The 13,676-nt window shown below is 39.5% G+C and overlaps 1 protein-coding gene across 1 annotated transcript in view; it reads left to right on the forward strand.

The window, feature by feature from the left end:
* The window catches only part of rnf207a (ring finger protein 207a), a 38,211-nt gene extending 25,757 nt beyond the window's left edge, over nucleotides 1-12,454 (forward strand). Inside the window, 8 exon segments of the mRNA XM_059329868.1 lie at nucleotides 974-1,080; nucleotides 4,680-4,857; nucleotides 6,422-6,607; nucleotides 6,890-6,941; nucleotides 7,021-7,138; nucleotides 8,565-8,652; nucleotides 11,157-11,216; nucleotides 11,218-12,454. Coding sequence (XP_059185851.1) covers nucleotides 974-1,080; nucleotides 4,680-4,857; nucleotides 6,422-6,607; nucleotides 6,890-6,941; nucleotides 7,021-7,138; nucleotides 8,565-8,652; nucleotides 11,157-11,216; nucleotides 11,218-11,310 — 882 coding nt within the window. The 3' untranslated portion in view covers nucleotides 11,311-12,454.
* The last annotated feature ends 1,222 nt before the right edge of the window (nucleotides 12,455-13,676 follow it).

The following is a 13,676-nucleotide window of genomic DNA, read 5'->3' on the forward strand; positions in this document are numbered from 1 at the left end:
AATCTTATCATTTATTTGCAATATATGAAATAATCTGAGTGGCTCCATTCTGCATAAAGAGTACTTTTACTTTTAAGAACATTTTGATGATGATACTTTTGTACTTTTACTTCAATAAGTTTTGAATGCAGGACTTTTACTTGTAGTGGAGTAATTTCACAGTGTGGTTTTAGTACTTTTACTGAAGTAAGAGATCTGAATACTTTTTCCTCCACTGGTACCTGCAAAGAATCTAAGTAGTGCACTGCTGTGGGTTGGCTGCTATATTTTTGCTGTTTTACCTTGCATTTAGACAGTCCTGTTTCCATTTATGTGGAGGGAATTGAAGCTGTTATCTACACTTTCTTTAAAGCCACCAGACTCCATTGACAAAAGCACTAATTTTACCTTGCAGAACAAAGGAGTAGCAGGTCTACCACTGCCTCGATCAGATACTTTGGTGTTTTAACAGATGGTTGACAAATTGAGGTGAAAACCAACAAAGAACAGGTGTTGGTTGACCTATAATGGAAATAAGTGCATTTGTTTTTGATTCCAAGTTTTATTTTTAGTATTTTATTGTTATTAATAATTATATATATATATAATACATACATAAATATAAATATACAAGCACATATTCTCAGACTTTTAATATATATACTCAGGTTTCAATATATATTTGCATGTATTTTAATATATATTCTCCAGTTTCTCATATATTAATAATAATAATAATAATAATAATAATAATATTAATAGCTGTTTTTACTGTTATATTCCTTATGTTCTCAGTTGCTATTGTAGGGTTAACTGAACTGTAGGAATGGGCCTTGTGTTTTTAAATTGATCTTTCCTTATTTATTTGGCACAGTTAGGAGTGTTTTTTTCAGTTTTTTTATTGAACAAATATAGAATAATATGGCATATGTTTTATCTGAAATTCTTTTTGACTTAATAGCAGCTACATGACTTTATCTCTTTGTTCCAACAGATCAACACCGACTACAGAAGTGAGTTTGCTCGCTGTCTGGAGCCTTTACTGCTGCTGGGTCAGCGCTGCCCTCCTTCTGCTGTCGGATCTATAAGTGTTGCAGCGAGGTGAGATCATCCACCTGCTGCCAAGATATCATTTGAATGCAATCACTTAATGCTCCTTTTACTCCTAAGGTTTTGTTTCACAATGTGCTCTCTCTCTGTCTGAATATTAACCATGGCATCTTTTTTGGATCCTTCCAAGAAAGCACAAAAAGTCTGGGCAGAAAATTTCACACTCACAAAGAATCCAAACTCAAAATCCCCCAAATGGTTTTGGAAGTACAGTTGGTAGACAGTGATGAGTGCATGGAGAGGAAAGGAGGCGCCACGCTGAGTCCCACTATGGCAGTTATTCTGTCTATCTGGGAGCTCTGTGCACTGATATGTTTACGTAACTCACCTTGTTGCAGGGGGGCTGGCACCTAGAAAGCTCTGCTTTTGCTTCAGCCAGGCCTTAAACACAGCAGATAAGATGATAAGATGCATAAATAAGTGTAGTGCTAGAGGTGTTTTTATTTGCATGTTTTGTTTTACTCAAATGTCAAATTTAGCAGCTTAAAACCCTTAAAATGTGACACTGTTATTGTCTTTTAACCCCATAAATCCTTTGAGAATTACATCAAACCTCCAGTAAACACAACCTTTATTTAAACCCCAACCTTCTGCTTCACGTCCATCTACGTCATGTCGACGCACTCCCCCTGACCGATTTCTTTCCACATCAGTGTCCCCCAACTGTTCACAGGTCCTTAAGCCGCCCCTCTAATGCCAACATACTGACAACTCTCCCGTCCAACTTGCTCATCACCCCTGCCAGTGCAAGACGCAAAGTGTGCAGGGATTGGTGGCTGACCGGCTGGCACTATTTTTATCGTAATTTCACAGAACTCTCCGGGTTTCATCTGGAAGTTGGCATGCAGGGGAGCGGTCGGCCGGCCTGTCGGTGGGTTGGGGGGCTGCTTTGTTCCAGGCCGCTGATGTCACAGCTTTAGTCTTTAATTGGCATCAGTGACGGGAGGCTGGACGTGCAGAGGATGACATGTGTGTGGCAGAGAGAGGCAGGGAGACATGTTTTAGACTGGTCCTCTGTTGCATCAGCACTGGGCAAGAAGGAAGGAGTAAGAGCCTAGCAGGTAACTTTGATTTATTACTTTTAAGTCTTGGAGAGTCTTGAGTATGTGACTTTAACTTGCAGTGAGAACCCTGTAATACATGCTTTTGTAGTTGAGTCTCTGCAATATTTATGTTGATTGTAGGTTCAAGTGAGTATGTTTCAAAGCCTGCATTCAGTCCTTTCTACCCTTTATTGTAAATGTCAGTTGATGCCATCGACACTGTAAGATAACAGTTGTTACACAAGGTGCTCGACTCCACAATTTCAAGTCTGTTACCTACTTCAGAGCACAAACGGAGGAGGAAATGAGCTTTTTCCTCACTGTATGGTCGTTCAAAATGCGGCCACATGGCGTAGCCTGTTACTCAGCGTGGCTGAATGTGTTGTTGTGTCTGCTACATCCTCAATTGCCGTCTGAAAGCTTCTTCCTCCACTCGTGAGCCACTAATGCAGGATATAAACGGGGCTGGGATTGGTGGAGGGCCAGCTGGCTGCCCCTAATTTGTATCATAATTTCACAGAACAGAAGTGAAGTTGTGCAGCCATGTTCTTTCAAGCGACTGATGCTGCTGCTTGGGTACTGGCAGTGTCTTTAATTGGCTGTGTTGGGACACAGTCTGGATGCTCTGAGGACAACATTCGTATGGCAACGTGCGAGAATGTATTCACACCTAGGCTGTTGTAGAATTGCTTCGGGGCAGTTATGCTCGCTAGGCATGGGGCCAGGACTGTGGCGCTACCAGATAAATGTATGTTTATCTAGTTGTTTGGCTGCGTGCTGCACATACATATTTTCACACCCCTGGTGAAGGTGATAGAGGGGGGTTGTGAGTGTTGTGACTGACAGCAAGTGTACTGATGTACTACACATGCATAATATGCTGCAGATAATAGAGCCCGACTGATATGGGATATATTTGAGGCCGATGATAATACTGATTTTTGGTGAGGGAATATTAATTGATAACATGTATCAGCAGCAATGTCATGTCAGACAATTATATAAATGATAACTGAGAAAATAAAGAATAAATAGGAATAAAATGAATAGCTAAATAAACATCATCATTGTTAAAAAATAAAATAATAAAAAATAGATATAAAATAATAATAAAATAAAAAATAATACACATAAAAAATAAATAGAAAATACATATAAAATAAATATAAATAAATATATAATAATAATATGAATAATAATAATAATTATTATAATAATAATAATTATAATAATAATGAAACCTAACACCATTTCTAAATCACGCTAAGCAACATTTTCTGCATTATATATTGAGTTTAAAAAAAGTTACATAAGTTACAGACAGCATGTACACTGATATCGATAGTCCAATATCAGCGGTAATATCTGTCAACTGATATCTGTCGAACTCTGGTATATAACCTTTATTCAACCATCAAGATCTGTTTTGCAGGAGAGACCAGAGTAAATAGAAAACAAACAGTGCAAAACAAAAGGACACATACATAATGAGACAGAGCAGGGATTTAGGGTTGAACAGATTTTCTCCTGAAAAAGCTTTGTGTGGATACTAAACATGATAAAATGAGTCAGCGGATGGCCAGGAGTTCCACCTTTGTCCAATGTTCTTCAACAAAGTTGTATTAATAGAAAAGAGACATTTGGAGAATTTAAAAAAGCAGCTCTAAGACAAAAAGTGAAATGTTTGTTTTGTTCAGAAGAAAAGTTTACAGGAACATTTGACCTTCTTTAATGGAGAGATGAAAACTGTCATTGAGGCGTGCTCGACTGAAGCATTAAGTTTCTGCACCACGACAATGATGTCAGTTTATCAGTTTAACTAGCTGACAAAGTTACTACATAATACAGAAATTAAGAAAATGGCAGGGTTGTTTTGCATAAAGTATGCACACAACTCCTGACTGATTTCAGTGGTGGTGAGCTCTGGCAGCCAGTAGAAAATATATATATTTAAAATTCTAAGACATGCACTATGTTTATATAATATCTGTGGAGTCAAAACAGAGCTGACTATCTGCAATAGAGCCTTATGGATCAAATGGTGAGTCCAGTTTGTGTGATGAGGCTTTAATCCTTCTGTGGAATCAGAGACCGAGGTTAGCTACAGTAGCTACAGACAAAAAAATAGACCACCCCTTTCTCCTTGTTTTCTTGTTCATTTAAATCCTGGTACAACTAAAGGTACTCTTGTTCGGACAAATATAATGATAACAACAAAAATAGCTCTTAAGAGTTTATTTGAAAAGCTGATATCTAGACATTTTCCATGGTTTTCTTGATAATGATTTTGGTTATCATCAAGAAAAAACATGGAAAATGTTCTCTTAAATTAAACTCTTATGAGCTATTTTTGTTGTTATCATTATATTTGTCCAAACAAATGTACCTTTAGTTGTACCAGGCATTTAAATGAACAAGAAATTGAAGAAAACAATGGTCTAATAATTGTTTCCATGACTGTATATGTGATGTTTTGCAGAGAATCGTTTCATCATGCATGTTTGTAGAAAATAAATCCATGATTATTCCCTCCTTCTTCCCCCTCAGGCACCAGTCCCCCCTCTCCGTGTCGTGCCGCTCCCCGTCTCTCAGTGACATGCCCCTGGGCTCGGTTTGCGGGCGAAGGCCCACCTGTCACCGCAACATCTGCACCAAGGTCCTCCTGGCCGAGGGGAGGGAAACACCCTTCACCGAGCACTGCCGCAACTACGAGAACACCTACAGGGTGAGTGTGACCAGTGGAGACGTTCCCCAATCTCCTAACCCAGAACAACATTTGAGCAAGAATTAAAAGAGCCGACAGCGACGCTGGCAGCTCCCTGAGTGCTTTGAGCTAAATACTAACATGCTCACAATTCAAATTTGTTGATTTTAAACCGGTATGATGTTTGTTGTTGACATTTTATTAATTAGAATTTAACACAAAACTGGGGCTGATGGTAATGTTGCAAGATTTGGTCTTTAAATACACAATATGTAATTTTCTGCTGCTCGGGGGTCTCTCGATCAAAACAAAAAAACCTGCTTTCATCTTGTCATGGTTAGGATTCCCTCAGTGTTTAATGTCAGAAGGTTTTTAACAGAAGCTTAATTACCCACAGAGGTCTCCTCCTCTCCAAAACAAATGGACCTTTTGAATAAAAACCAGTAAAGACACTCAATAAAGCAGTTTCACATGAAAAAAAGGCTGTTTCTCCGACATGTCTGAGCTTGTTTGTCCTTGGGAACTTAAGATATAGACATCTGATGACAAAAAATACTTCATACTGTTAAAAAAATAAAGTAAAACCTACCAAGGTTTTAAAAGTGAACTGTAAAATGTGGCTTAAATTATAAAAAGTCTATTAACCCACTGAAGTCGACGGCCACGTGGGTGCGTCAAAATCAAAATCAGCGATAATACAGCATAGAAATGTGATTCGAATATTGCCGGAATCGGCAGAAACTCTGCTTCCGCATCCCTAGAGTGACAGACAACCCTTACAACAGTATTGACAAAATTTGATTATAGACATTTATTTTACATTTGTATACCATTTTATTCATATATTACACTACTTTGTGAACCTAAGACTTTGGTAAACTCATTTCAAGCACCCAAACAGTTTGTCCACATGGGTAAAGGTATGATTTCATAAGAGATTTGAAGAATTCAAAAAAGCGGAATACATTTTTTAACCTGTGGGCCAAATAATCTCTTTACACATTGCTCGAGGGCAAATTTGGCTGACCATACAGAAAGCCAAGTTTGTTCTGCACATTTCCATATCACACATTTCGGTATTATGTTATGCAAGTACCCTTAAAAGGACAATGTATGAAAGTATGCAAAAAATTGAGAAATTAGCATTAGTCTTCAGGGGGTTAAATGATATCTGCGCTCTTCCATATGTAATACACTGCTCAGTTCTCTAAGCCACATCTCAAAAGTGGGCGCAAACTCTAAAATGTAGATTTTTGTAAATAAACTGACAAAAGTCCTTTACTTTTTAGGATATTTTGTTATTTTTATGTTCATAGTAAGTTTATAAATACCCACAGTGGTTGAAACTGCTGCAGCAGCTTGTCTGTCTGGATGACGAGCCCTCTCTGATCTTGCAAGTTAAACAATGAAACAACAGCAGCATGAATTCCTCTGGGAGCTCCACCTGTCTGCTGCAGGGCAACAAGGTTTTCACGCTCGGATGCACTTCACCTGGCATCTGTACACCCATCAGATCTCTGCTGCTTTAAAGACACTAAAGCACCTCTCCAGTTTCATGTCTTACGTACTGCATGTTTGTGTGTAGACCCTCCAGACAGAGATTCAGAGTCTGAAGGACCAGGTCCAGGAGCTGCACCGAGACCTGACCAAGCACCACTCCATCATCAACACGGATAAGATGGGAGAGATCATGGACCGATCGCTGCACATCGACAGCCGGATTGCCTCACAGTACTCCACCGTGGAAACTATGAGAGTCATGTTTGAAGAGGTGGGTCAGGTGGTACCTTGATGATGACCTTTAGTACGTATACCTTCCCCCCTCCCCGCCAAGCAGTTCTGACAAACACACAGTTCCTACATTTGTCCTCAGTCAGTGGCTCCAGCTGCATACTAACAAGCTCGCTTTGGCCCGTTTGTTATAAATGTGGACTGCAAGGAATGCAAACAGAGGGAGAAAAGAAAAGAAAAGAAGCAAATGCCAAGGTATCCCATGAGTCGAAGGACTGCAGTGCATGAGTCATTTCCTTTCACTGACTTATTCTCCTCACAGATCTGGGATGAGACTTTTCAGAGGGTCACTAATGAGCAGGAGATCTACGAAGGTGTGTCTTCAAAAACTCTCTCTCATGTTTAATATGTCGTCGCTCTTGTTTTAAGTTAAGTTTTCTTTCCTGATTCCAGCCCAGCTTCATGACCTGATGCAGCTGAAGCAGGAGAACTCTTACCTAACCACAATCACCAAACAGATCAGCCCGTACATCCTGTCCATCGCCAAAGTCAAGGAGAGACTTGAGCCCAGGTGTCGTATCAGAGGATATATATGTTACTCTTATATTGGCCATCTGCTGCCATATTGGTTGAATGATGACAGTGATTGGAGGGAAATGGAAGCTGTAGTTTTTGAGCTTTGATATGAAGTTCACCTCTATGAAGCGTGGGGCTGGATAAAGGAAATCACAGCAACAAAAACATGTTGTATAAGTTATAAAAATAATGATAATGTATACAAAGTTGAGTTTTACCCACGTTAATCTCTTCTTCACTATAATATTTGGTGGGAAAAACACATTTTTAAAATACTTCTAATTAGTTTTTCCAGTTTGGACAACATACAATTGGTTTGCAGATTCTGAAAGCTAAAGCCGTCACATTTTCGAAACAGTGTAACATTCATTACTTCTATAAATAGGTGATTATGAAGTATCCTTTTGCGTAATTATAAAACATGTAACCCAGCCAGCTCTCTGGATTAGGAGATTAAAAGATGTTTTGTTTTCCTTTTAAAGGACACGTCCAACTAAAGTGGAGGTGATCATTGAAGCAGTGTTTCCCAACCTTTTTTTTTCCTTTCTTCAGATGAACTCAATATATGGATATATAGATACATACTCTTTATTCTTTTCTACTGAAATTGTGCTTATATATTGGGTAAAAAATCATCTGTATATGATTAAAGATTTAAAATAAGACCACATGTTGCCATGAAAGTCAGTTTTTGAGCCATTACAAAAAAAGCCAATATTGCAGGATAAGTGTGCCAGAGCTCCGACGAAACGTGGCTACTCAGGTGCTTGCATCACCGGAAGTCCGAATTAGGGTTTTTTTTAATTTTTAAATGTGAATCACCACAAACACAAGAGGTTCTTGAGCATACAGTCATAAATGTGCACAAAAAATGATTTGTCCTGTAATATAAGAGATTAACTGCACACACACACACACACACACACACACACACGACCAAACGCAGAATCGCCATGAATTAATTCTAACAGCTATCCTTTATGTAGCTGGTTTCATAGAGCTTCATTGATGTCCTTTTTAAAAACACATCACTGCTGCACTGGATGACATGTTCCTTCATTACCGTGAACATGGGCTCTGCAGTTTATCTCAACTCAGTTCCACATGTGCACTGTTCTGCTGCAGTTAATGCTCACTGGAGCTGCAAATTTGTATTAATCTGCAGCTTAAAACAGTCCCACACAAATGCTTTATTTACTCCTGTTTGCGTTGCACTTGCTGAAAACTCCAGTGACCGTCTGTTTCAGGCAATTACTGACTCTTCTTTTAGGAGGATTTATATATTTTTGAACTGTTTTTAAAGATCTTCTGTGGGAACATTTAGACTTTGGTCGGGGAAACATAGAGTGACAGACTTACACTTTGTTTGAATGAAAGAAAAATGTACAAATTAATAAAATGTTTCAAAATGTGTTTCGTAGGTTCCAGGAGCCTAAAGAGCAGCATGATGACCGCACAGAAACTATGCAGAAAATCTATGAGGACAGCACGATTGCTAAAGACACTCAAGACAGACAGGTACGACATTTATTTATTAATAATATTATTATTTATAAAGCCTTATTAAGCCTTTAGGAGTCACCTCAGAGCATAAACTCTTTTGTCATTTATGTGATCTGGGCAAGATTTCAAAAAGTCTGTTTTACATTTTTATTGCACTTTATCTGATGATTTAAAGACTGCACTGTGTGGTGAAATGTCTCCAGTGTGGACAGATTTCCTCTGCCTGAGTTATAATAAAGAGTTTGAGTTGTGTATTATGGAGTGAAACACTTGGTGATGGATTTTATCTGCAGACTGAAGGGAGACGAAAACAAAGTAGTTTTTGTTTTGATTTGTGTACTTTAGTGTCAGGTCTTATTTCAACAGTTGTTCATATTTTTGGTATCTTATAAATGCATAAAAGCTGGAATAAAAGAACACCTATCATCTTAATTCATGGCAATGTATACTGTAAATTATATATTAAAGCAACTAGAAGAAAGTTTAATTTTGTGTTGATTTGGTGCCCCCTGTGGACAAATGCAGTATTGTTTTCATTGGTGCCAAAAAATCCCAAAGCTGAGATATTTTGTCTAATAAAAGAGTGAATATCTTTGTGATTTTAAACAAAATTAGGAAAACACTCACAGATGGACTGTTTTGTTGTTATTTATTGAATATTTCACTTGAAATGTAAATGTCACATTTTAGTTTTAAAATAGGAATCAACTTTTCTAAAATAGGAGAAAATAAATAACTTGCATTTCTCAGAAAACAGTTTTTAACAATGTGTCCAAACGATAGACATGGGATTTTTCTTCTCAGTTTGCTCTGTTTGGATTCTCCTCCATGACCCCTTTTTGACCAACGTCAACCTGATTCTTTTGTTGGGCTTGGGATGGGCAACACATCTGTGCTGCTCATCTTGAATGCTATGGACGGCGATTACGTTCCTACTAACACTGAACGTAAGATGTTAATGTTAGGCTTAGTTGTAAGGTAACAACCAAGGCAGTTCCAGGGTCAGTTCGAAGCTGTTGCCCAATTTTGCTTTTCGACTGCCAAAGAAAACTGGTATCGTGACCAACAAGACCAACTAAAACGTGCATCATTGATTTTATTTTATTTGTTTATAGCTGCAATGTGATTGATACCGGCTCGTGTTAGCTTACAACAAAGTCCAACATTAACATCTTATGTTCAGTGTTAAAAAAGGACACAAACGCCGTCCATCGTGATAAAGACAAGCAGCACAGATGTGTTGTACATGTCGTGTTTGGATGTCAGTGTAGGCTCACAAAGCCAGGAGACTACATTTGTAAAGAGACATTGTTGTCATTGTAGTCGCAGAGAGCGGAGACGTTTCCAGATGTATTGACGTAATGACGGGGCTCCGAGCCTGTGGAAGAGTCAACCAGTTCTGAGACGGTTCGCCAGCACCAGCAAAAGAACTAGGTTGAAGTTGGTCGAAAAGAGGTACATGTTGCAGATTGGAAATAATAATAAAAAATTATCATGGGCAAGATCGCCTTGGTAAGAGGTTCTGGATGTCAGTTTTGATCAGGTGGCAACCTCCAGGTCTGAGTGGTGAGGCACACCAGGAAGAGCCTTAAGCTGCATTCTACTGAAAATTGCAGCAGGGGGTGCTGACGGTGGCTGCAGAAGCATTTGAGTCCATTCATTGCAATACAAAATGAGAAAACTTCTCACTTGATTTATTACCTCAGAAGAACACTATGGTCTCAGTTGCTAGTAAAAAATCTTCTTCAAGACAATTTGATGTTAATAGTGTAAATAATGGCCCCATTTAGAAGAAAACAGAAGATAAAAAATTGTATGATTTGGGGCATGACTACCTTTGATTGACAGGTCACTAACAAGATGAGCCGTCATCAGGAGGGAAGCAGAACAATGCGTATCCACGGCAACGAGTCAATAAAGTTGATTTTTTAAAGGATGTTTACCGGTTTGGTCTCATAACTTTGACCCTTTCACTGTGTTTTCACTTAATGACAGTTTATTTGAACATTTTGTTCATTAAAAATAACAGACACTCCAAGGAGTCGCTGTTCATTTTTCTGAGGTAAGTAACAAACATCTTGTTTTTGTTTTTTGCCTAAACTAACATCCCAGTTAATGCTCCAGTTAATGCTAACATGAATTAGCAGCAGCTTCTCTCAGTCAGGTTGAGGTGAAGAGAGGCGTGTAGTCAGTGTCGTCAGATCAAATATGGTCTGCTCCCCGTATTGGAAACAAGATGACGACACAAGATGGTGACGAGTGAAACACTGAACTCAATGCCTCAAACAGGCCACAAACCAACGGGTGACGTCACGGTCACTACGTCCATTATTTATACAGTCTATGATTTCCATTACTTGCCCAGTCCTACGTTGTAGTATCTTTAAATACCAGTAGCAGCAATATAATATCTAGTTTAGTATGAAACCACAGTCCTTCAAAATAGTATTATTTATTAAATGTGTTCATGTATTGGATTTTGGACTGAAGCACCTAATTTATTTTTTCTTGACAGTAACGACCAAACTGGTGTCACAGAGCAGGACAGACAGAAGAACATCTGGGAGTCGGGGGGGGGGGGGGTCAGCTGTCAGGACCAATCGTCCGAGCAGGCCGCGGGTTCCCACAGAGACGTCCAGCCACCACAAAGAGATGCCTTCATAAACACCATGTCATTTGATTTCCCCCTCCCCTCCTCTCCTCTCTCCCCTCCCTGCTCCTGCGCCTTAAGTCAGCCATAACAAGCCCGGGACGGTATGTGACTGCTGCTGTCTGGATACTGTACGTGACATTTTCACAGCGGTGTGGAGCTGTCAGCGGCTCCAAGGTGAACTCTCGGATAGACTCCGACTGGAGGTGCATACGTGGAGGTTAAAGTGCTGCAAGTGGACATCCTCCTTGTAGAAAACATTATAAAGTTATTTAAGAGACTGCTTTAATGAGGAAACACTGAAACATAATCTACTTTTGCAGCTCTGTTTGTGTTTTTCCTTTTAAAACGATAAGTATGCTGAGAGTGTGAATTATCGCTCTGTCCTTTTTTTCTACAGTGTGTGTGGAATTGCTTTTTTGCAGCATCTATTCTTTGCATAAAACATTTTGTGTGTGTGTGTGTGTTGGGGAAGCTGGAAGCTGATGATGGATGACTGCCCAGGTCCGATTCCCCCTGAAGATTGTTGAACCGGTGTGACAGCGCAGATGGAACACAGCAAATGCAATGATGTGTGTGTCATTCTGGGTGTCAGTGTAGGTCACATGTTGATGTGTGTCTCCTACAAAATGAAGCAGTCATTTCCAGGATGTGCAGTCTGGGTTTTTTTCCTTTTCCCCATCCGCAGTTTCTACATCTACATGCAAAAACCTAGAATTACAGAGGTGTGTGAATGTAACTGGCCTTCCCTTAACCTCGATCTCCTGCTAGTTTTTTTAGACTCCACACTCCTCCTCAATATCCCAGCCGACCAAGGAAATATATTCCTCCTGGTGTCGACTCTATCGCACGTCAGTGTCAGCAGCTTGCTTTAAGGCATTTGCCCTGCAGGAAATCAGCAGGTAACTTTCCCTTTTTCTCCCACACTTCCCCTCTCCGTCCTTTCTTTCTTCCCCCTATATATTCCTCTTAATTAATCATGTTGGTGTTTTAAACAGATGCCACGTTAAAAACTGACAAAAAGTGCAACAGAGAGTCTGATTTTCTTATGAAATATCTATTATATATTGTCAGCTACCACCACTCCTGTGTTGTAGTGGCACTTTGTGTTAATTTATAGTATTGAAAGGCTGATTGATCATTAAAACACCTGAGCATTATGTTAGCACAACTGAAAACTGTTTTGAGAAGCAATAAAATCATCCTTCCTCCGACTGTTTGAGTATCTAGAGGTAAAATTGGAGATTTGTAAAGGTTAAAATTATTATTTCTACTCTTGTCAATGTCTTTACTATATTTTCAATTCATTTTGTTAGTCGATTCATGTATAAAATAGTTTGTTTTCATGTAAAACAACATTTTCTGGGTGACCCCAAACTTTTAAGGCATTCACCCTGCAGGAAATCAGCAGGTAACTTTCCCTTTTTTCTCCTATACTTCACCTCTCTGTCCTTTCTTTCTTCCCCCTATATACTCCTCTTAATTAATCATGTTGGTGTTTTAAACAGATGCCATGTTAAAAACTGACAAGAAGTGCAACAGAGAGGTGTTTACTGCACCGCAGCAGAGGCAGGGGAGATCTGGAGGAGCTGCCATATATCACCGGAATAACTTAAATTTGAAGTGATTTCAGGAGATAGTGTTGCCAGCCCTTAAAAGCACTTTTTTTTTGACAAGAAAAACAACATCTTTAAGCAACGCTGAGCTCAGTACACAGGAGCGATTCAAGGTGAAACCTCCCCACCTGCTACCGGAGTAGAGACAGGAGCGGCCCCGATTCTCAGGTATAAGGTACGGTAATGAGGAGCGAGACTGATGGCTTTGGCACTCGGAGAGGAGAAGGTTATTTACATTACGCAGCCGGAGCTAAAGTGGGTTTGTTCAGAACTGCCGCTTCACGGGGAAATATTGGGGTCATGCTAGCCTTAAGGAACAGTCGTGCTCTGCAGAGGAGCCAGAGGTGCAGATTCATTAAAAATACATTTGTGACAGCAGAGTAACAAATGGCTGTGCCTCTGCTCTGGTCCTGTACTCCCTCCCCATGGTCATTCATCATCTACACTCATCGAACTACCAGGTCCATGTTCACTGTTCATTATTCTCTCTCTCTCCTTCTCTGCTGGGCTCCCTCTCTTACTGCTGCAGGGGGGAGAAAGGATGGTTATACTCCAAAAACTTGTTTTTTTAGATGCATTCATGGCACATTTGGAGGTAAAGTTCATACAGAAAGGCTTTTTATTTCTTTAACAATTAACATGGGTCACACCTCTGCTTCATTCATTTTATACCAGTGAAGACACTGCACAGAGGATGTGCAGAAGGAAGAACTCTGCCTCCGAGGCTTCATGTTTTAAAGTCTTCATCACACAATTGAGAAAAA

This window comes from Centropristis striata, chromosome 3 (assembly GCF_030273125.1).
Source record: "Centropristis striata isolate RG_2023a ecotype Rhode Island chromosome 3, C.striata_1.0, whole genome shotgun sequence".
NCBI classification, from domain to species: Eukaryota; Metazoa; Chordata; class Actinopteri; order Perciformes; family Serranidae; genus Centropristis; species Centropristis striata.